This window comes from Rhinolophus ferrumequinum, chromosome 11, assembly GCF_004115265.2.
Source record: "Rhinolophus ferrumequinum isolate MPI-CBG mRhiFer1 chromosome 11, mRhiFer1_v1.p, whole genome shotgun sequence".
Classification (NCBI taxonomy): domain Eukaryota; kingdom Metazoa; phylum Chordata; class Mammalia; order Chiroptera; family Rhinolophidae; genus Rhinolophus; species Rhinolophus ferrumequinum.
Genome location: NC_046294.1, coordinates 83,247,942 through 83,270,233, shown reverse-complemented (window position 1 = coordinate 83,270,233; position 22,292 = coordinate 83,247,942). Strand labels below are relative to the sequence as shown.

The window sequence follows — 22,292 nt, the reverse complement described above, 5'->3', positions numbered from 1 at the left end:
ACCCTCGAAGTAGTGTTGTGGTTTCTTCTGATAAATGCCCAGAAATGGGATTACTGGGTCCTTCGTTGCCTTTTGTTATAGCCTTTATTTTAAAGTCTATTTTGTCTGGTATAAGTATTGCTACCCGAGCTTCTTTTGTTTTGTTTTTTTGTTTGTTTGTTTCCATTTTTATGAATTATCTTATTACATCCCTTTACTTTCAGTCTGTGTGTCTTTCAATCTGAAGTGAGTCTCTTATAGGCAGAATATGTAAGGGTCTTGTTTTCTTATCCATTCAGCACCCCCTATCTTTTGATTGGAGCATTTAATCCATTTTCATTGAAAGTAATTGTTGATAAATATGTGGTTATTGCCATTTTATTATTCATATAATTGACCCCCCTTTTTTTCTTCTTCTTCTTCTTTTTAAAGAAGTCCCTCTAACATTCCTTGTAATATTGGTTTGGTGATGATAAACAACTTTAGCTTCTTCTTGTCTGGGAAGCGCTTTATCTGTCCTTTGATTTTAAATGATAGCCTTGGTTACCATTTTCAGTAGTCTTTGTTGTAAGTCCTTGCTTTTCATCACTTTGCATATTTCCTGCCAATCCATTCTTGCCTACAATGTTTCTGTTGACAAATCAGCTGACAATCTTATGGGAGTTCCCCTTCAAATAGTTCTTTCTTTTGTTGTTTTTAGGGTTCTCTCTTTGTCTTTAACCTTTGGGATTTTAATAATAATGTGTCTTGATGTGGACCGGTTTGAGTTCATCTTGTTTGGGACTCTGCACTTCCTGTGCTTGTATGTTTATTTTCTTTCCCGGTTAGGAAAGTTTTCAGTCATTATTTCTTCAGCAAGGTTCTCAATCCCTTGCTTTCTCTCCTCTCCTTCTGGTACTCCTATGATGTGAATGTTGTTACTCTTGATGTTGTCCCAGTGGTCTCTTAAACTGTCCTCATTTTTTTATTTTTTGGTTCTTTTTTTCTTCTTGTTGTTCTGATTGGGTGTTTTCTGCTATGCTGTCTTCCAAATTGCTGATTCGATCCTTTGCTTTATCTAGTCTGCTGGTGATATTTTCTTCATTTCAGTTATTGTATTCATTACTTCTGACTGGTTATTTTTTATGGGTTCTATATTGTTTTTATGCTTCCTATCTCTTTGTTGAAGTTCTCACTAAGTTCTTTGAACATCCTTATAACCATTCTTTTGAACTCTGTATCTGGTAGGTTACTTGCCTCCATTTCATTCAGTTCTTCTGTAGTTTTCTCTTGTTCTTTCATTTTAGAAGTATTTCTTTGTTTCCTCATTCTGGCTGTCTGTCTGTGTTTGTTTCTATGTATTAGGAGATCTGCTATGTTCTCTCAGTTTTAGCCAGGTGGCCTTCTGTAGTAGGTGCCTTGTGGGGCCCAGTGGCACAGTCTCCCTGGTCACCTGTGCTGGGATTTCCAGGAATGTCCCGTGTGTGGGTTGTGTGTGCCCTCCTGTTATAATTGACACTTGATTGCTGTGGGTGGGATTGACTCTCAGGCTTACTGGCAATGGTGTTTGACCATGTCCATATCTTATGGGTTGCTGTGTGTGTGTGTGTGTGTGTGTGTGTGTGTGGCGGGGGGGGGCTTACCTCACAGAGCAGGATTCACTCCAGTGGGCTCTGGTGTCTGCTGAGACCACCCTTTTAGTGTGCCACTTGTGGAGCTAATTGAGTGGTGCTCTGATGTGGTCTGCTGCTGACCTCCAGGTATATTGGTCCTGGGGTCTCTTGGGAAGGGCTCTGGTAGAGACCCTGGTCAGCCACTGCCTGTGGCAGGGCAGGGACTACCTGGTAGGAGCTACAAAGAGATCTGTGGTTGGTTGTTGCCTATGCTGGATCTGGGGGCACATGGGAGAGGCCATGAACTGAAGTGTGAACCAAGGACTACTGCACTAGTACCAGCTCTGGGGTAGTTTTGTAAAATGCCCAGGGCACCCCAAGTCTTGCTGCAACCTGCTGGTTCCTGTAAGGTTCAGCCACTGATAGAATTGCGGGTGATCCAGGAGTTTGGTCAGGCGGGGTCTCAGTGAGCAAACTTATCAGACCAATTCAGAGTCAGATTTGGCCATAGGTGTCAGGGGAGGGCTCAACACAGGAAAGATGGCACCTGCCTGTCAGCTGCATGGGAAAATGGCCCCTGTCTCTCCAGTCCTTACTCTGCAGCCACACAATTCAGTCTCTCCCTGTGTCTCTCTGACCACCCACTTCACGTCACTGTCCCTTTGCCAGAGCCCAGGGTGAAGGCTTGCAAGCGAGTGAATCTGTGTGCTGGCCATTTAAGAGGAGTCTGTGTCTTGGCCCTTTAAGCTGTTTTTCCTGTAGCCTTCTGTCCCATGAAATCCCCTCTGTTTTTCACAGCCAGTTGTTGTGGGGGCTCTTCTTCCCGGCACCATTATTCCAGGCTAGTGTGCCTGGAGTGGAACGGGGTCCTTTACTCCTCCAGGGGGAACCTCTAATGCAGAGATATCTCCCCTGATTCTCAACTGCCACAGAGGTGTGGGGCCAGTCTCTCCCCCCCTCCTACCAGTCTCAACGTGGCTTCTTCTTTATATCCTTAGTTATAAGACTTCTGTTCAGCTAGACTTCAGATGGTTCTCTAGGTTCATTGTTTTATAATTTAGTTATAATTTTAATGTGTTCACATGAGGAGGCAATCACAGTGTTTATTAACTCTGCCATCTTGGATCTTTGATCTAAGCTGATTCTAGGGTCATAGGAGTCAGCTATGTGGTGTGAGGGTGGTGACATGGTCCAGTCTCACAGGGGCAATACTCTGTGGTATGAGAGGCTGTGAAGGTGCTGAGAACTTGCATGTGTGTCAATATGACCCTGAGTCCTGCTGTGGAGGAAGTGAGTGCTAGCAGGTAAGGATGGAAAGATGAGGAAGGGTGAGACCATAGAGGATGCTATGAACCATGCCAAAGATCTTTGGATTTATCCTGAAGGCTACAAAGATTCATTAGGTATTTTAAAGATGAGGCTAACTTGCTCATGTTTGCATTTTAGCAAGATTTCTCTGGCATAAAGAATAAATGGAGGGAGACAAGACACTTAAGCAGGGGAGACCACTTATTGGGAAGCAGTGGTTATTCTGTTTTATAAATGATAAAATTGAAGTTTGGAGAGATGGTGAGTTGTCAAGTTCACATAGTAGGCTGTAGACCTAGCTTTGAACTGCTAGTCTAATGTTTTTTCCAAGATCATAGTTTCCATTACTTTTCTTCATGGCACATGGACTTCAGGCAAATGCATAACTTGTTATTACCCCCATACCTTTGCCTCTTCAATCCTCTTTTCCTGCAATACCCACTGCCCACATATGTCAGATCAAACCCTAGCCATTGAAGAGGGCCTGTCTCAGTGGCTACTTCTTCTAGGAGGTCTTTTTTGACCTTCCCAGTGAGAAGTAAGCTCTCCTTCTTCTGAATGCCAATGGCAGTTTAACTAAACTTTTGTTCTCTCACTTAACATGTGCTGCTTTGTTTACATGACTTATCTTCAGAACTCAAATTCAAATTCTCTGAGGCAATGGTGGTAGAGGTTCCTGTTAATTTATTTTGAACTTCTCACAGTATCCCCCATCAAGGTCTGTTCTCTTGGGCTAAATACTGTTTACTGAATGAATGGATAGGTGGTGCACTAAGGTGGGCCACTTCTTTTTCTGAGATAGGAGGCAATAAAGAAGGGTGGGATCTTGAGGCCTGAGGAGGGAGGCTGAGGGACTCAGCAGATGCCCTCCATGGTTGTGGGAGGCAAGGTCTGGGGGTGGTGAGGAGCGTGAACTTTGGAGTCAGCCCAATCTGGGTTCAAGTCTATGCCCTGACACTTACTGGCAGTGTGAGAGTAAGGTGGGTGGGGTAGGTGCTTCAGGAGAGCAGAGATGACCTGGAGGGCATCTATGGGAACACACAGGGAGTCTCCGAGATGAAGAAAGGCTTGTAAATGGCTGTGAGGGCATGGCTGAGGTTAGAGAGTGAGGGCTTGTAGTGGGCTGTGGCTTCTCTCCTTGGTGTCTGGATCTTGAGTGATTGTCAACTATTTCCCCAGAGCCTGATGATGGATGGCCAAGCCCCCATGGAGGCTCAGTGTACAGAAGAGGACCCAGGACCCAGGATCTTCAGAGCAGAGCCAGAAGACCCACTGCAGAGGCCTGACGCCCAGCAGCAATCCAGTAGGGCAGACTGACCCACAGGGGGATGAGACAGTGATGAAGCCAGGGGAAGTGGGCAGGTGTAGCAGGGCAAACTCCTGCTGCAGCTCACTGGCTGCCTGGTCCCATGGAGGTGCCTCAGGGTGGAGTGGCAGACATGAGAAGCACACCCAGACACTGCTCTACTGTCCCCTACAGTTTCTCCAGCGGGGCGTTGGTGTTCCAGGCGGTGTGGCTGTGTGGTGCTGGGAGCCCTGGGGCTGCTGGCTGGGGCAAGTGTTGGCTCATGGCTTCTAGGTCAGTGCTGGGAGCCTTCAGTGGTCTGGGGAAGGACAAAGAACAAGATCTGGGGGCGGTTGGAAGAGAGAAGTGGGTGTGAGCCGTGGTTAAAGACAGATGGACAAGTGTCTTTCTCATCTACACTGAGTGGACAGGGGGAAATAGAATGAAACTGTAGCTGGAGGGATGTACACTCTACATAAGGACATTCTAGTCCGACAGTGAGAAGTGCCAGGTACTGGAATGGGTAAATCAAGGAGGCCCTGGGCGAACTTTTTCTAGAAATCTTTCCCAGTCAGAGACAGAGACAGACATAGGGACAGAGACACAGAGAGAGCACTGTGCTTCTCCTCAGTGAGATGGGGGCTGGGGGGCTGCTAAAGGCAGGGGGATTGATGAGAAGGCTGCTTTGGCCTCCCTCTGCCGCAGATGTCTTGTTCTGCGGCGCTTTGTTTCCCGCCCATGAACTTCTCCTTGTCCTTGTTCTCTGAAGTGCTGTGTCTGTGGCCAGCTGCCTCGCAGACCATTCCCGGGAGCTTGCAGGATGAGGACATGAATTGGAGCTGCTCAGAGGCCAACGGCGGGGAAGCCCCGCTCTCCTCACTTTCCAGAACAGGTGGGCCACACCCCCAAGGCTACAAGACTCCCACCCCAGCCTTGGGCCCCTTCACTGGACCCCACTTCTGGCTGGGAGCGGGAAGACCAAAATGAAGGGCTATGACTTTGCTGCCTCCCTTCTGGGTCCTCTCCTCTGGTGTGAGGGTGGTGACAAGGTCCAGCCTCGCAGAGCTGGTCTCTGATTTGGGGCTTTTAACACTCCTTGGGGACAGTCTGGATCTCTAGCTGGGGCATGGCCAGGAGCCCAGGCTGTAAGGAGGGATGGAAACTTGCCACTTGGGACAGAGTGAGCTAGCAGTGGAGGAGGAAGAGAAGCCAGGTGTGTGGGAAGACAGTGTGTGACCGGCATTCTTCGTCCAGTGTCCACCTAAAGGGCTAGGAACATCACGGTACATTGTCCCTCCTTTTCCCCAAAGTTGTCCTCTCCTCTCCAGGTAGGAGTGGAGGATCAGAAGGTGTGATGCTACCAGGGCTGGGGTTAAAATCGCTTAAAGAAGTTCGAATTAGCTTGGAGCCTGCCTTTTGCTAGCTGTGTGACTTTGGGCACATTACTTCTTTGAGCTTCCAGTTTCTTCTTTATGAAATGAAGATAAAAATATTTACCTCATGAAGTTGTAAGGATAATACGATCTAATATATAAAAGAGCTTAGCACAGAGCCTGGAAAAAAACAGGCACTCAACAAACGGGAATCACTAGTATTTGTCACAAGTTTTGAAATCAGAGGAGATGGACTTAGTCCTGGATCCATCATTTGGGCGTTCTGTGATCTTAGGCAGGTCATTTAACGTCCATGCCTTCATTTTTCTTCTGCAGAACGGGGAGGATGGTAATACTCACCCCACAGGGCTGCTATGACAATGAGTGATGGATCACATTTAAAAGCATTTGGTTAAAACTCAAGGCTGAAATGCTGCACAGACAGTGTTATTTTGTCCTCAGAACCGGCCTGAAGCCCTGAGAAACAGGGAGCCTGACGCTGGGTTACCCACACGCTATCATTAAGGTCCTTTCAGGTCCCACAGTGGCCAGGTCCAGCTCAGGTGGGATGTGGCTTTCATGCCCTGGTTTCAGTATCTTTCAGAATAAACACTGAGGACTTCTTGCTGGAAGTGCAGGTGAGAGCCCGGCCAGACTGGCTCCTGGTTTGCCACGAGGGCTGGAGCTCTGCCCTGGGGGTACGGATCTGCCGGAGCCTCGGGCATCTCAGGTAACTGGGACCAGACCTGGAGCCTGGGGACGTGGAAGCCTGGTGGCAGGGGAAGGGAAGTTGGAGATCTCTATCTCTCTGTCACGTTCAAAGTGCTCAGGGAATGGCAAGAGGTCATTTTGGTTATCTCCTGGCCTCTGGGCACAATGGTGCCCCAGCTGGGTGTCTCTCCCTTGGGCATCTCTGCTTTTTAACAAACATAAGTCCCAGAAGAGGTGATTGTCACAGGTTTACTCAGTCATTATCTTGGTGAAGTATTTCATGCACGTTCCAGTTATTAACCACCACCTCTCATGCTACAGTTTAAAGCTGACTTCCTCCTGTTGAATTCTCTTCTTCTGCCAAGACTCACTCATCACAAGGGAGTGAACCTGTATGACGTCAAGCTCAACAAATCCCAGGAGTTTGCTCAGCACTCTCCCAGACTGGGGGGCCTCCTGGAGGAGGCGTGGCAGCCCAGGTAGGGCTTCTGAGGAGGCTGAGTGGGATCCCTTCCTTTCTGGTGAGCATCCCAGCAAAAATCTCTCTGTCATCGGAGCCTGGTGGCGAGGACATCGGTGGCAAAGATAGGAGGACAGAGGATCATTTTCCAATCAGAAATTTCAAACTGAGTCCCATGAGCCTGCCTGTCCAATGTTACATGCGTCACCTTACTGGAGCCTTGCAAGAACTGCTGGGTGGGCTCTTATTGTCACAGCATTTAACACGGGACTCTTATTCCCACTTTCCGGGTGGGCTAACTGAGACTTGATGAGGCAAAGGGCCTTGTCCAAGGTCACAAAATTAATAAGCAGCCAAATTGAGTCTTGAAACCAGGCTCTTGTCTACAAACCAAGTGCTCTGTCACCCCTGCCACATTTTATTTGGATAATTCTGGTGTCTCTGGAAAGAGGCGGTTGACTTTTTCTGGCTAAGGACTGCTTGGAACCTGGAGACCCTCCAGAGAAGAGGGCTCTGGGATGGAGAGGGCCCTTCCTCAAATCTGGGGCTGGGCAGAAGCTGAGAGAGTCTTTGCCTCTGCCTGGGCTTCCTCTAGCTGCCCAGCAGCTTCCTGGGTGGGCTGGCTGGGCTTCCCATCACAACCCTAAAGCCTTCTTCTCCTTGTACCGCTTTTCCCATCGGAACCGTTCCCTCAAGCCCTTCCTGTCTAGCTCCTGTCCTCTGATGGTCCACCATAGGAACCTGGCTACAAACAGGGGAAGCTTGCAATGCTTCCCTGTCTTAGAGACTGTAGTGCAGGGGATCCTGCCGACTTCGCCATGTGTCGTGCGGGGCGGCCTGCGGGGTGTCAGGCGGGGCATCCTGCCGACTACGCCAAGTGTCATGTGGGGTGTCAGGTGGGGTCTCTGGTCCCACTCCCCACATAAGAACGCAGGACATGGTGAGGCCAAAAAGGAACACCCACGGAGCCATAGGTAGGGGAGTCACACCACTATACTCTCACTGGCGGCTGGGTTGGAGACACAGGAAACAGGAGCAACACAATTCTCAACCCTCACTGTGCCGCTTGCAGGCTCAGCCACCGTGTTCTTGCTAGCTCCCCCTTTTCTGCTAGCCTAGCCATGGCAGTTATATTAGTGCCCAATGGCTCACTGGTTACAGCTGACGGCCAACTAGCCACAACTGATGGCCATTTGATCACAGTCAACGGCCATTTACTACCTGAGCCAGCACCTTTCTATGTGAGGCTGAGAGCCTGGAAACTGCTTTTTGGGGCTCTGTCCCCACAGAGACCTAAATAGGCAAAGGGAAGTAGGGGTGGGACTGACTCTGCCAGCAGAGCTGAGGGCTGTGGATTTGGGAAACTAGAAGAAACTAAAGATCCAGGCATCCGGCTATTGGCAGCAAGCGATGAGCGAAGAAAAAGAAGAGGGCTTTGGTCCAAAAGGAACTGAGGTTTATGCTAAGGAAGAGAAGGGGAACGAGGAGAGCAAGGGTGTGGCTGCGCGGGGCCTGGCAAAGGGCGTGGGAGAGAGGTTAGAGTGAGCACAGGCGGGAGCGTGGGCAAACGTCCTGTTCACACGCCGCTCACGCACTCACTCATCATAAGGGCCCACTGAACACACGTTTCCTCAGGGACCCTTAGCGGCAGCAGCGGGGTGTTCTCATTTATGAATACTTGATTTATAACTTTGGCCCCTACCAAACTGACCCATGAGGGCCATGACGTCGGCTGGTGTTTCTAGGCCGTTGGGCAGCACACTGTTGTCCTGGAGACCTGTTCTGTGGAGGGACCCAGGGGCGTGGGCGGCAGTGGGAAGCAGATGGCTATGACTGCGTGAGAGGCTCCCTCTGACCCCATCCTTCCTCCATGTCCTCGGGTGTGTTCTCATTCTCGAGTGGGTCCCTGCCCAGCTTCTCGCTGGCACCTCTGTTTTGCAGGGTCGACTGCAGTTCTGGGCAAATCGTTTCCCTCAAATGCTCTGGTGAGTCATGTCTTGAATCCAGGAAAGCAACCGTGTGAGGAAGGAGTCTCTCCCCACCCCCACCGACTGCCCTATGTATAGAAGAGCCCCATAGAGAGGCTCAGCTGGGCCTGGGGTGGGGTTCCTTGTCCACCTGCCCGTCTGCTTGCTGGGCCCCTTCTTGCAGACTTAGTTCGGTCCAAACAGAGCCCGGTTTAAGTCTCTGTCATGTTCCCCACCAACCACTGGGGCAGATGATCTCTTTGCTTTACCACCTGACACTACCTGCCTTGCCCTCAGACACTAACTGTCCCTTTCTTCTGGAGAGCCCCAAAGGTGGAATTATTTATTACTGGTTATTAACCAGTTAGCAATTTCAGAAGATTAAGGGGGATAGTGAACTACGGGTCAAATGGTATTCTGTGCTGTTCCTTTCATCTGTCTTCCCATGCATCTATCCATCTCTTCATTGATCCTTCCATATGTCCATCCACACACCAACATTTGGACCCCTCCTATGGGACAGGCATGTGGTTAGGTATTGGGGCTCCATAGATACCACAACCATAGTCCCTGCTCTTATTGAGCTCATGACCTGATGGGGCCAGCAGATGTGTAACCGACATTTCTACTTTTCAGTGTTCCATCCTTAGGACCAGGAATAATAAATGAAAGCAACCCACACTGGGCCACACTTGCCGAGAGATAGGACTGTACTGATATCTGCCTCGCTTTCATTCCGTCTCACCGGTGCTTCTCTGTTTGCAGAGTGCGGGGCAAGGCCGCTGGCTTCTCCGATAGTCGGCGGGCAGGCCGTGGCTCCTGGGCGCTGGCCCTGGCAGGCCAGCGTGGCCCTGGGCTCCTGGCACACGTGCGGGGGCTCTGTGCTGGCACCACACTGGGTGGTGACCGCTGCGCACTGCATGCACAGGCAAGTCTCGGGGGCTGCGGGGGCGGAGAGTGCCTCAGTCACATGTTCTGTTTGGCTGTTGGTACCTCCTGTGGAAATGTCCATGTCCAACTGTTTGCCTCCCCATGTCTGCTCTGAGTGGGCACGGTGGTGTTTGTATAATAAAATTCTCCCTGTTCAGTGCTAAGAACAGCTAGCTCCTCATGAGTAGCAATAATCGTACAAATACTGGATCTTTATATTGTTCAGCTTTTAGGTTTTTAAAATGCTTTCACACGCTCGGCGCTCTGTGCTTCTTAATGCTTATCACCATTGTAATTAAATCACTTCCATGTAATTGTTTGTTTGACGTCTTTCTTCCCCTTTAGACTGGAAGCTCTATGGGAGCAGGGACTCTCAGTCTTGTTTACCCCTGAATCCCTTTGTCATTTTTCCACTGCTTTGTCCCCATGATCTAGAACAGTCCTGGAATACAGCAGGTGTTTAATAAATACTGGTTGGAGCAACGAAAGATGAAGGATGAGCAAATGAGCTAGCTCTCTGGCCCTCTTCTCTTGGTGGTAAGCAGGGCAGATAGTGCAACCCTCATGTTACAGTGAGGAAACTGAGGCTGGGAGAGGTGAAATGAGTCCCCACGATTACATAGAGTATGTGGAGAGACAGGACTGATGGAAGTTTTTTTGACTCGACTCAGAGTTATGGTATCACACAAGAGCCTTCGATGTTCATTGTAAAATTTGGAGGGAGGCTCTGCAGGAGGGAAAGGGGATGGTTGCAGGTGACCCATCGTGTCTCACTTCTCTATCCGGCTCTACTTGAGCATTTATTAAGCACCTACGGCATGCCCAGTGTCTTGCCAGTGGTAGGGGGATACTAACAGGCCTGGGTTCTGGGAGCTTGCTGCCTATGATGGGGGCCCCCACTAACAGCCTCTCTGGCCAGCTTCCTCCACCCACCACCTCACTAACGTCAACCTCTGCTGCCCCTCCTCCCTCGGACTCAGCACGGCTCCTGTGTGCAGTTTCAGGCTGTCCCCTCTGTCGAGCTGGCGGGTCCATGTGGGGCTGGTCAGCCACAGTATGGTCAGGCCACACCAGGGGGCTGTGGTGGAGAGGATCATCCCCCACCCTCTCTACAGCGCCCAGAATCACGACTATGATGTCGCCCTCCTGCGGCTCCGGACACCACTCCACTTCTCAGGTGAGGCACTGGCCCTGAGCCTGAAGGTGGGCCTGCGGTGCCAGCGGAACAGGCATTGGGAGGGCCGAGAGGAGAGCTGATGTCTGAGATTCCTCCGAGGGCTGTAAACCGTAAAGCCGTCAGTCCATTTGGTGACTGTAGTGAATGTTGGCCTCAGCCGGACCGGAAGTTGCACCAGCTCTTCTGCTTGCTCTTTTGGGGCAATGCTCTGGCCCTCTTCACAGCTGGGCTGCAGGCAGGATTTGCCTCGAGGTCCCAAGCTGAGCTTCGCAGTTACTCCATCTACCAACAGCCCCTTCATGCTGGTCCCCAGGCTGGTCTCGCGTCCCAACTACCTCGTGGCATGTTAGAGTTAATAGGATTTCTTTTATTTTTCCAAATATTCTTTGACTGAATCCTGACAGGTAGATGAGGCAGGTATATACAGATAACGACAGCGAATTCAGTGAGGGAAGCGACTCTTTCTTTTTAAGTTCATGCGGCAAACAGTTCCTGAGCCTGGTGTGCTGATTCCAGGGCCAGGGCCTCCATCGCACCTGTCCTGGAAGAGCGACTCCTCAACACTTACAAACACATGCACGCTCCCCTATAAATGCACACCCTCACAGAAACTCACACACGCACATGCAATGCTCACATAAGTAAGCACGTACACTCACTCTCAGGTACTCACTCTCACACCATGCACACTCGTGTCCACACATTCACACTCGTACGCAGCCCTCCTCCGTCCTACTGCAACCTGGAGCCTTGGATTTCCTGAACAACAGTTGTTGCTCTGTGCTGTTCACAAATTTTTATCATATATGGGTACTCTCTGAATTGTTAATATTTCTAACTTGACTTAAATATATTTAAAAGGGGAATTTTAAGTTACTACCTAACTGGAGAACCCATATTACTTATAGTAAATAGATAACCACAAGAGTACACAGAGTGAAAACAAAACAGTGTTCTGCTGCTAGCCAGGTCCTGTCCTCTGCAGAACTGCTGTGCCCAGGCCTGCTCTCGCCGTGTTAAATGGAGGTTGACGGGCATTAAGGGAGGTACAGAGGGGCACCAGCTGGAGTCTTTCTCCTCAATGTGGTTAGAAGGACTGAAAGAGAATGGAAAAGGAACTACTCTCTCCCCAAGCGAATGGCGTGTCTGTGTATTACCTAAGAACACTTGTGGGCTCCACCTGTGGGACTGTCACACACTTTTGGAAACAATGCCCCAAGAGGGACCAAACACCCTGGGGGAAATCCAAAATGAGTCCTCATTAGGAGAAGTTGAGTACAAAGGCCCAGAAGGAATTTCCATTCTTCCTCAGTCTCCAGGTGGGGGGTGTGCAGCATGTACTCTGCCCAACTTAGAGGGTGCCATGCACATTGCAGTTTACACATTGTCCTCTGTGTGAGTGGAGACCCCCAGAGTGGTACAGTGCACAACCTGCACAGCGTACAGGAAGACTGGCGGGTGGAGACCAAGAACCAGGACTGTTAGAGAAAGGGGCCAAGGGGATCTGCCAGGCCTGGTCTTCACCCAGGCTGGGGGACGGAAGCCGAGCCTGAGTGGGGCCCAGGACCATGCCTCTCCCCAGACACTGTGGGCGCTGTGTGCTTGCCGGCCGAGGAGCAGGATTTTCCAAGGGGTTCGCAGTGCTGGGTGTCTGGCTGGGGCCACACCGACCCCAGCCACAGTGAGTCACCTCCCAGGGCTCTGGGTGCAAATGGGGTGTGGGGATGTGGGGAGGTATCCTTCCCAAGGTGAGGTATCTCCACCTCCCCTGCCCACATGGCAGTGCCAGCCTCCTTTTCCTCTGGCATCATCCTTGGACAGGCCTAGGGGCCCCAGTCTCCCCTGTCCAGGTCTTTCTGAGAGAATAGCCCCTGAGTTTCCCCTAAACCCAGGCCCTTTACTTTTGTTCCCCTTGTCCCAGGAATGTCAAGTCCTCAGTATTTAGGGTGTATGAGCCAAGTTCTACTCCTGCACTTCATCCCAGCCCCCAAGTCTGACAGACCCTTGCCCCCTTGCCCAGCTCCCACCCTAGGCTCCCCTTTTTGAGTCTCTGTCTCTGGAGCCTCTAACTCCCTCCCCCGTTGCTGCTCTGCCTTCCTGAGCCCTGCTTTATGTCCTTCCATCTCCGTGTCTGCCTCTCGCAGCCCACAGCTCAGACACGCTACAGGACACGGTGGTACCACTGCTTAGCACCCAGCTCTGCAACAGCTCTTGCATCTACAGCGGAGCCCTCACGCCCCGCATGCTGTGTGCCGGCTACCTGGACGGGAGGGCCGACGCCTGCCAGGTTGGCAGCGAGGGAGCTGTGGTGGAGGGTGGGGACAAGGGTCCTGCTGTGGTTTGGCCCCTGGTCTGAGCAGCCTCGCTAGGAGGGGTGAGGCAAGATGGGAACTATGCTGGAACCAGGAGGAGCCTGGAAGGCAGGGTCTGCCCTCCAGGAAGATCCGGGTCCCCACTACCTGGAAGGACTAACTGCCTGTTTCTCTGATCTCTGTGCCTGGATCCCTCAGGGGGATAGTGGAGGCCCCCTGGTGTGCCCGGATGGGGGCACGTGGCGCCTTGTGGGGGTGGTCAGCTGGGGCCGAGGCTGCGCAGAGCCTAGTCACCCCGGCGTCTTCGCCAAGGTTGCTGAGTTCCTGGACTGGATCCACAACACGGCAGGGGTGAGTGGGGGCTGGGATGGTAAGGAGGTTTGTAAAGGACTTGTCCTTCGGAAACTGACCCTTACCCCTTAGGCCTGGGCCTTGCTGGGGGCTGGGGCGGGGCTAGGGTATATCCCCAGAGTGGGAGGAAGCAGAAGTGATGCATAGCCATTGGATTTCTATCCATTTAAGCATTGACTGGGGAAGAGCCGACCTGAGTTTGTATTGTAGCCCAGACCTGCCATTTACTGTGTGACCTTTGGCAAGTTCCTAACTTGGTAAACTCCGTTGCCTGCTAGTAGCCATCACGGCTCCCTTACATGCTATTGAGATGATTCAGTGAGGTAAGGCCTGCACAGCGCTAGGCTTAGACTGAGTGACCCTGTGTTATTCATGCATTTCCTTATGCCCAGCACTCCCCCTGGTTTCTAAGGCAGTTACTAATGCCCACGTTCCGGGCACTAGGGAGAGAGCTCAGCATTTAGCAATTTGGGTTTGGCAACTCATGAATTCTTGTCCTGTTGTTTCCTCCATCTCACTGCATAGCGACCTCATGTTTCCTGCGGTCTCTGGCAGGTCCACTAAATGGAGGAGAAGCAGCAGACCCTGATACAGAAGGCACGGATTTCCTATCACTGCACCAGAGACAGTCACCACCCACGGGCCAGCCTCTGGGCCATAGGGCCTCTCCCCTCAGACCCTGATTTCCAGTCCTTCTATCTCATCAGAGAGCCTCAATGACAAGAGCGAGGCTAAGGCAGCGTTGGAACCATGCGGGAGCTGATGGATATGGGGGAGGAGGTGGAGAAGAAGAGGTTGCTGGAAGCTGCTGGGAGACTGTCCTTCTGTTTTCTCGCCTCCCCAGCCCCTGTGCCCATCTTTTTGGAGGATGCTCAGGGATACCCTGGACCTGCCTTCTCCCTGTGCTCTCAGGCAGGTGATGATGGTGGGGGTGGGAGGGGCAGTGCCTCCCTAGAGGAGCCCTTAGCTCTGGAGGCTCCTGGGAAGATGACGTCAACGCTGGGCCAGCCGGGGTTAAGCCCATGGACTCAGGATCCTCTCCACTCTCCTGTGTCGGTCTCACCTACTTCCTTTTCTGACCTAGCTCTGGCTGGCCCTGCTGGGGGAGGGGTGGGAGTGGGGAGAACCGTAAGAACTCTCTGGTTGGTGTGGGGATAGGGTATGGTTTTAAATGACAATTCTGGGAACTGGCCCAAGGAGTTCTGTTATTAAAGTCTTGGTCCAGTTCTCTCCCTCTCTCTCTTTCTCTCTCTCTCTCTTACACACACACACTCTCTCTCACATTAAGGGTAGAATTACAATTTTCCTCCCATACATGTTTCTTACAGCTCTGGCACTGACTCCTCCTCATCTCTCTAGACTTTTGGCATGTACTTATTTATTAAGTTCTTCACATGTGTTAAATTTCCATGTTATGATCTACAACAAAACCCCCACCCATCGAGGCACTGAGATGCTACAAGTCTGAGAAACACTTAAGTCAGTGCTCTCTGAGGGACAGTCTGGCCCCCTCCGCACAGCACCCATCTCTCTTTCTTAGCTCTTAGCTCTTGTTTCAAAACGGCCTTCGGACTTGGGGAGATTTCTTTTTGCGGTTACAACACGTTAGCACTTTTCTGTTAAATTTTTCTCCGACTCTCTCTTTTTTAGCAATTAAAATGCAATTGGCATCTTGTTTCTAAAAACTGCAATGATGTTTTTGTGTTGCTTACCCAAGGAAATGCAATTAGCATTTAACTATTGCTTTTTTGTGAGTTTTTCAGCATTTTTTTAAGGGGCAGTACAAATGAATATTCATTCCTAGAGGGTCTGCTCCCTTTGCATAAAGTGCACTAAAAATGAAGGGCCTCAATTTACTGTCGCTTTGTTCCCAGGGGAAGAGGTTGCTGGGGGTCTGCCGTCCAACTGCACAGGCAGCATGGGCGAGGCCCTGGCAGGTGGCAAACAGCCTCACCCTGGGCTGGGAGAGGCCAGCCCTCCAGCCTCCACCCTGAGAGCAGCACTGACCACTCCATTCTGGGAAGGGCCACGTCACAAGGCAGTTTCAGGGCAGCTGATCCCCCTGCGCAGGGAGGAGTTACCCGCAAACCCATCATCTGATCGTTTTTGTGTTTCTGATGTGAACCATATGCAAAAGGAGGTTTTTATTTGTCACACTCTTTATGATCAGTAACATTTGAGTATTACTTTAGAGTTTATCAACTCTTCTCACATGTGGTATCTCATTTAATTCTCATAACATCTATGTAGTGAAGGTATTATTATTATTGTGACCATTTTACAGGTAAGAAAACGAGTTCAGAAAGATTGAGGGACTTTCCAAGACCAGCCAGGCACTAAGTGCTGGAGCCAGGATGTGAACTCTAGGTCTTTTTCTTCCAAATCCACAGCACTGTTTTTGCACATGGATGAATGAGATGATCCAATTTTGCACAAAAATATAGGATTGGAAGGTACTTTACCACCTGGCTTAGTCACTTGCCTACAGTAATACTTTTTATAGGTGAGGTAACCGAAACCTGGAGAGTTAAGTGGCTCCCGCCAGAGACTCTTAGGTAATGTTCTTACAGATTTCCAGTACTCCGAGATTCACGGTCTGACTTAAATTTTAATAGCTCTGTAAACTGCACCTTAACTACCCGCCTCTAGGAAGGTTCCTAGGGAATAGCTGGCTGCTCCTGGCGGTGAGGCTGGACTTTCTTACACATTCCAAGGCCAGGAGATGGACAGGCGTAGTAGGCAGGCACCTCTGCAGACTCCGGGACTCAGAGACTCCAGGGCAGAGCTGTCCAGGGTAATTAATCTGCTGGAAGGTTTCCACCTAGAGTTGGTGCTGGAGTGGACCAAGCTGGGACTCACACAGAATGGAGGCTGTGCCTCCGCAGAACAGCAGGTGGGCTCCAGAAGGGCAGGGGCTTTCACAGGGCTGGGCTGAGTTTCTGAGCTTCCTCTCTTGCAAGCATCCTCAGGCTGAGGCCGCTGATAGTGGAGAGTCCCATCTGGGGCTCTAACCACTTGTGAAAGTGCGGCCCTGAGCTAGTGACAGCTTCCCTGGAGTTTGGTGTCCCACCTGTCCAGTAAGGGATCTGGGTGAGGTAGTCTCCACGGGATCTGCCTTGTCAGGCCACTGCCTCTGGAGTCAGCTATCTGCCCACACTTCCAACTGGCACACTCATGGAGGGGAGCCTGTTCCCTGCGACGGATCCAAAGGAGCAAGCTTGCTCTGGCGTGTCAGGCCCTACCAGGACAGCTCTCACAAGCCTGCCTTCTGGGTGCCTGGGAGGCGGAGGCACCAGGCAAAAGATTCTAAAGCCGTGCTCCCCCCTGCCCTACCCCGACCCACGTCCTCCTATCCAGTGTCTGTATCCTGGTGAAGGGTTTAAGGACAAGTCAAACCCTTGACCTGGCACTGTTCTCAACTGCTCCCCGGCTCCTTCCCGACACCCCAGGCTCTGTGTGCGACCTCATGGGCCCCAGCCTCCTAAAACCAGTGAAGGAATTTCCTTCCTACTGCGAAGACCATGGACATTTTTCCTTCTGCCTATTTTCCCTTGACAGCTCCTAAGCTGGCCACAGGACACCCTCTGCTTGCCAGCCTTTCCCCACACACGAGGCCGAATAGTGAGGAGAGTTTCGGCTATAGCACAACCTTAACAGGCAGCTTGGGTGTGAGCCGTCCTCTGTCCCTAACCAGGGGACAGGGAAGGAGGTGCCAGGCTCAGGGAAGGAGGATCCTTTCCCACAGCCCCTCAGGTGACCCCACCTTCCTCGTTTGCTCAGAACTGTCCTCGTGCTAACAGAGAAACCCCATGTCCCGGGAAACCCTGCAGTCCTGGGCAAACTGGGACAGTGGGTCACACAGCCCCATTGCCTCTCTTCTGTATTAAAGGAACTCTGCGAGATCCAGTGCCTGTTGGCCTTCCTCAGTCCTCCTTCCGTCTGACTGGGCTGAAAGGCAGCCTTCCCTGGTGACCCAGAATTGGAGGACGAGAGGGTTTCTGGGAGTTCTTGAGGCCTGGACTGTTTTCCAGAAGTGCTGCCTTGGCTTTGGGGCCCTTGGAGCGAGAGCCGGTTTTCCTGCGGGGCCCGCAGCTGACCTTGCTGCCCCTCACCTTTCCCACGGTGGCTCCTCAGATGGGAGCCAGGGCAGGCATACCTCATTTTTCCTAATGTTTTGAACATACTGCTTTGGCCTTCCCAGGCCCAGGTCTCCTGCAGTTTGGAGGAGGCAGGAGGATGAGGCAGATGTAGGGCTGCTCCACGGATATTCATGTCCCGTTTTCCCCAGGTCTCACTGATTTCTGGTCCCCAGACACTGGTATGGGACCCACTATGTGACAGGTGCTCACTGAGCCCCTTCAGGAGGAAGAGAAGGGGGGCTGCTGCCCCATGGAGCTGGGCGGGTTTCTTCTCCTGACCTCTACCTTCTGGAGGGGATCAGAGAGGAGCAAGGAAGAGACTGCCAGACTGCTAGAGCCCACAGGGATTTTGTGGGGTTTGTTTTTCCTCAGCTCTGTCTGCAGAAGTGAAGGTATGAATAAAAGAGTAAGGAAGATTTACCGTTCCCGCAGCTTGGCAGCAGCCCTGTATTTGTACAGTGGATCCAGGACAGGAGGGGCTGGAGTGGGTGGAGGCGATGCTGGGATTCAGGGAGAAAAGCAGACCCTTGACAGTCTTTCTGCAAGGATTCAGGGGCGGGGTTGAAGGTGAGGCTGGGCGGGTTATTTAGACCAAGTCCCTAACCACCGGGGACCGGAGCATCTCCTCCACTCTCCCACCTTCCCCTTGGGTAAACCTTTGGCAGGCAGCTTGGGTCCAAGAATCTCTAAACGTGGGTGCATGTGGGAGGCCTGGCAGAGTGTGCTGCCAATGGGTCTCCCAAAAGAAAGGGCCCCAGGCTGGGCTTGTTTGTCACTCATGGTCCTGCTAATGGGCACAATCAAGAAATGACTTTTATCACGGCCTGGGCTGGAGCTGGGCCTTGGAACCTCTCAGCTGAAAGTGACCTGGAACGTGATTCAGTGTTAACTCTGCATGTATGCCAAGGCTGTATGAGCCATTTCTGGCTGAGGCTGTACTGTTCCTCAGGCCGCCAAAAGATAGGCCACTTTTTGGACAGTCAGTCCTAATCGGTGAAGACTGGTGGTGGGAGGTTGCAGAAAAGAGGAAAGTCTGAGGGACTGCAGGTGGGCTCTGGGCGGTGATGTGACCCACATTGTGTGCATGTCTGTGTGTCCGTGTCTGAGATGTGTACATGCTTGTTTGCATGTGTGTGTCTGTGAATGTCTGCAGGTGCACTTGAAAGTGTGTATCTGTGCATGTGTCTACACGTATGTATTTGTGTATTTGTGTGTGTGGTGTGTGTGTGTATTTGTATGTATCCTTGTATCTGTGGGTGTGTTTTCTGTGGGAAACTTGCGGGGTCTGAGGGAAGAGGAGAAACGTGAGGAGTCTGGGGTAAGGTTGTATGGAAGTGCTCCCCTGAAGAGGCGGGTCTGGCTGGGATTCCGGCCGGTTTCCACACGGAAGGCCCATCACCTTTAGCTGCCCCCTTCATGGACAATGTCGGAGAAATTGTCACGCAGTGGACTACAGTTCTTTCTCACCAAAAATGCCCTCATTCTTTGAGGAGACTACAGTAATCCTGCCCCCTACACACACACACACACACACACACACACACACACACACACACACACACTCACACGCTTACACACCGCCTCAACACTTTGCCCTGGCAAGCATGATCCTAAATTGCTAGAAAGAATCAATCACGATAGTCACATATAAGTAATACATACCAGTAGCAGCAGTAGTAGTAGTAGTGTGTACATTCATGTGTGTGTGTGTGCACACACATGTGTGTGGTCATTTCCTACAAGGGCTTCTGAATCTTAAGTCACTGTCTCCAGACTGTTTCCTCCAGTCCCCCTTTAACATTGTGGGGCTTGGGACAGGATTGTGGGTGAAAGGCCACACAACATATGTCTAAATAGTTAAAAGCAACACATCAAACTAGCAAATTGTTAAATTAAAAATGTGCTCTCCTCTTGCCATGACAAATACTCCTCCTTAAGGATATGGAAACCCAGATTCAAATGTAGAGTGTTTGAATCCTGGATTCTGTGCAGGAGCGCGGCAGAATGGTTTGAGCCAGCTTATGGCTAGCTTTTCTTCCCACCCTTGATTCGTCCCCTGCAACACAGAGCCTGTGGACAGCCATGTGGACACTCAGCCTGCTTAGATTAGGGGTGTGCCCAGCAGTGGGGCCTGGCCCCAGGGAAAGAGGCCTGTGAGCTCTTGAATTCCAGGGTCTAGAAGGGGGTTCAGGGGTTCTGAGTAGGAACATAACCTCAGCGCTGTGAACTTCTCCCGTTGGGGATGGTCCGGTGAAAGCGGGCCAGGACATCAGGGCTGAGGCTGGGCTGAAGCAAGCAAGGACTCACTGTCAGGATCACACGAGGCAGGTTGGCTGCTGCCTCTTCCTGATCTTGGTCTTACAGGGTAGGGTCCTCTAAAGTGGGCGGCCCAGAGCAGGCACACTTCTCTTGTCTGGTCTTCATGGGAGTTGAAATTTACTCCTGCCCATCAAGCGAGACAGAGGCAAGAGGACAGAAGTAGACTCTCTCTCCTGTGTACCCCCACTCCTCCAAAGTCCTGTAAAGCACCCCTGGCCACATTTCAGGGAGCTCCATTTCCACATCAGCCCAGCCCCTCTGGCAATTCCTGGGCTCATGCTCAGTGGAAACAGACCCAGAGTGATTCATTATGATTCCCAATCATGTAGCCTCTCGGAAATTAACTGAGATAAACACAGAGGAAAAACTCTAGTGTACCAGAAGATTATTCTCCAGGACAACCGCACAGAACAGAGTTCAATAAAAACTAAGGTGAGTCAAAGCTCATTATGAAAATGGATTAGTAGGGTCAAGGAACGGCTGTGGGACAGGAGCTGGGATATGAATCCATAGGCATTTTGGAGAGATCTGGATTAAGCTTGTTACGGAAGGAATTGATGTGGTAACGTAGACATTTCCCACCTACTACCAGCACGTAAGGTTTTAACGAAAACAATGGAGGCAAATGATGTTTCGATTGATTGTAACCTCAAAAGTGTGATTTCCAGGGGCGGCCGGGTGGCCCAGTTGGTTAGAGTGTGAGCTCTGAACAACAGGGTTGCCTATTTAATTCCCACATGGGCCAGTGAGCTGCGTCCTGCACAACTAGATTGAAGACAACGAGCCGCCACTGAGCTGTCAGAGGGGCAGCCAGGTGGCTCAGTTGGTTAGAGCACAAGCTCTTAATGACAAGGTTACTGGTTCAATTCCCTCCTGGGATGGTGGGCTGTACCCCCTGCAACTAAGATTGAAAACGGCGACTGGTCTTGGAGCTGAGCTGCGCCCTCCACAACTAGACTGAAGGACCACTACTTGGAACTGATGGGCCCTGGAGAAACACACTGTTCCGCAATATTTCCCAATAAAAAAAAAAAATGAAAAACAAAAAACAAAAAAACAACAGGTGATTTCCATACCAACCTATTTATGCAGGATAAAAAGCCCAAGACAAATGCTGCTTCTGTTTCACAACATTTCTAGCCTTGGTTGAATGGTGGTTTTAATAGAAAAGACTAAGCCCCCCTCACCCCCCAATACCTTGCCAAATTGCGTGTGCTCCCATACAAGTACACACAAACATAAAAAGGTAAGTCAACTGGAGCCCTTAGAGGGGTCAGATCAGGCTCTCCATGGAATCCTGGGTTCTAACCCTGGCCCATCACTTTACATTTCTGGGTGTCAGTTTCCTCATCTGTGTAACAGAAAAGTGTGGGGACAGAGTTCCAGAGAGCAGTTTCCAGGCTCTTGGCCTCACGTGGAAAGGTGCTGGCTCGGTTATTAGATGACCATCAGTTGTAATCAGATGGCCATCCGCTGTGGCTGGGTGGCCATTAGCTGTTACCGGTTAGCCATTAGCCACTAATATAACTGCTGTGGCTACACTAGGGGGCTAGTAGAGAAGGGGACAGCAGATTGCGGATCACGTGGCTCCTACTTCCTGTATCTCCTACCTGGCCGCCAGCGAGAAATAGTGGTATGAATGGCCCCGTTGATGTTCCTTTTTGGCCTCACCATATCCTGCGTTCTTGTACGGGAAGTGAGAGCTGAGATCCTGCATGACAGAGAGTAAACACTGCCTTGTAAGTTTTATTGTCAGTGTGGGGACAGAGACAGGAGTGCAGTTTCCAGGCTCTCGCCCTCACGTGGAAAGGTGCTCACTTGGGTAGCAAATGGCCATCAACTGTGATTGGGTGGCCATCAGCTGTGGCTAGTTGGCCATCAGCTGTAACCAGTGAGCCATTGGCCATTAATATAACTGCCGTGGCTACGCTAGCAGCAAATGGGGGCTAGCAAGAAGATGGTGGCTGAGCTGGCAAGAGCAGTTGGTTGGCAGAGAGAAGTGGACAGCAGGTTGTGGATACTATGGCTCCTGCTTTCTGTGTCTCCAACCCAGCCGCCAGCGAGACTATAGTGGTATGAGTCCCCTATGTATGGCACCGTGGGTGTTCCTTTTTGGCCTCCCCATATCCTGCGTTCTTATGTGGGGAGAGAGACCAGAAACCCCGCATGATACCCTGCATGACAGTCAGGAAACTGAAATGCGATCAAAGGTATTATTATCTTGAAAGAGCAAGGAACAGAGTAGTTGCACAAGCAATCCAGAACACAACTTGAACTGGAAGGGCTTCTTCCATGCTTTTTGGAGGTGGGCAGGTGTGGAACGAGAGACTGTGTTCAGTTTTGTGCTTGTTGTGAGGACAGAGCCCCAGAGAGTCACAGAGAAAGGTGC

The 22,292-nt window shown here is 51.1% G+C and overlaps 1 protein-coding gene across 1 annotated transcript; it reads left to right on the top strand.

Moving 5' to 3' along the window:
• The first annotated feature begins 4,063 nt into the window (after positions 1-4,063).
• Positions 4,064-14,468, top strand: TMPRSS5 (transmembrane serine protease 5). The gene is made up of 12 exons (XM_033120703.1): positions 4,064-4,182; positions 4,360-4,458; positions 4,934-5,056; positions 6,132-6,267; positions 6,614-6,727; positions 8,650-8,693; positions 9,441-9,603; positions 10,604-10,782; positions 12,365-12,463; positions 12,927-13,069; positions 13,293-13,445; positions 14,001-14,468. Exons 1-12 carry the CDS (start codon positions 4,065-4,067, stop codon positions 14,007-14,009), a joined length of 1,380 nt encoding a protein of 459 aa, XP_032976594.1. The 5' UTR covers position 4,064; the 3' UTR covers positions 14,010-14,468.
• Positions 14,469-22,292: the final 7,824 nt, after the last annotated feature.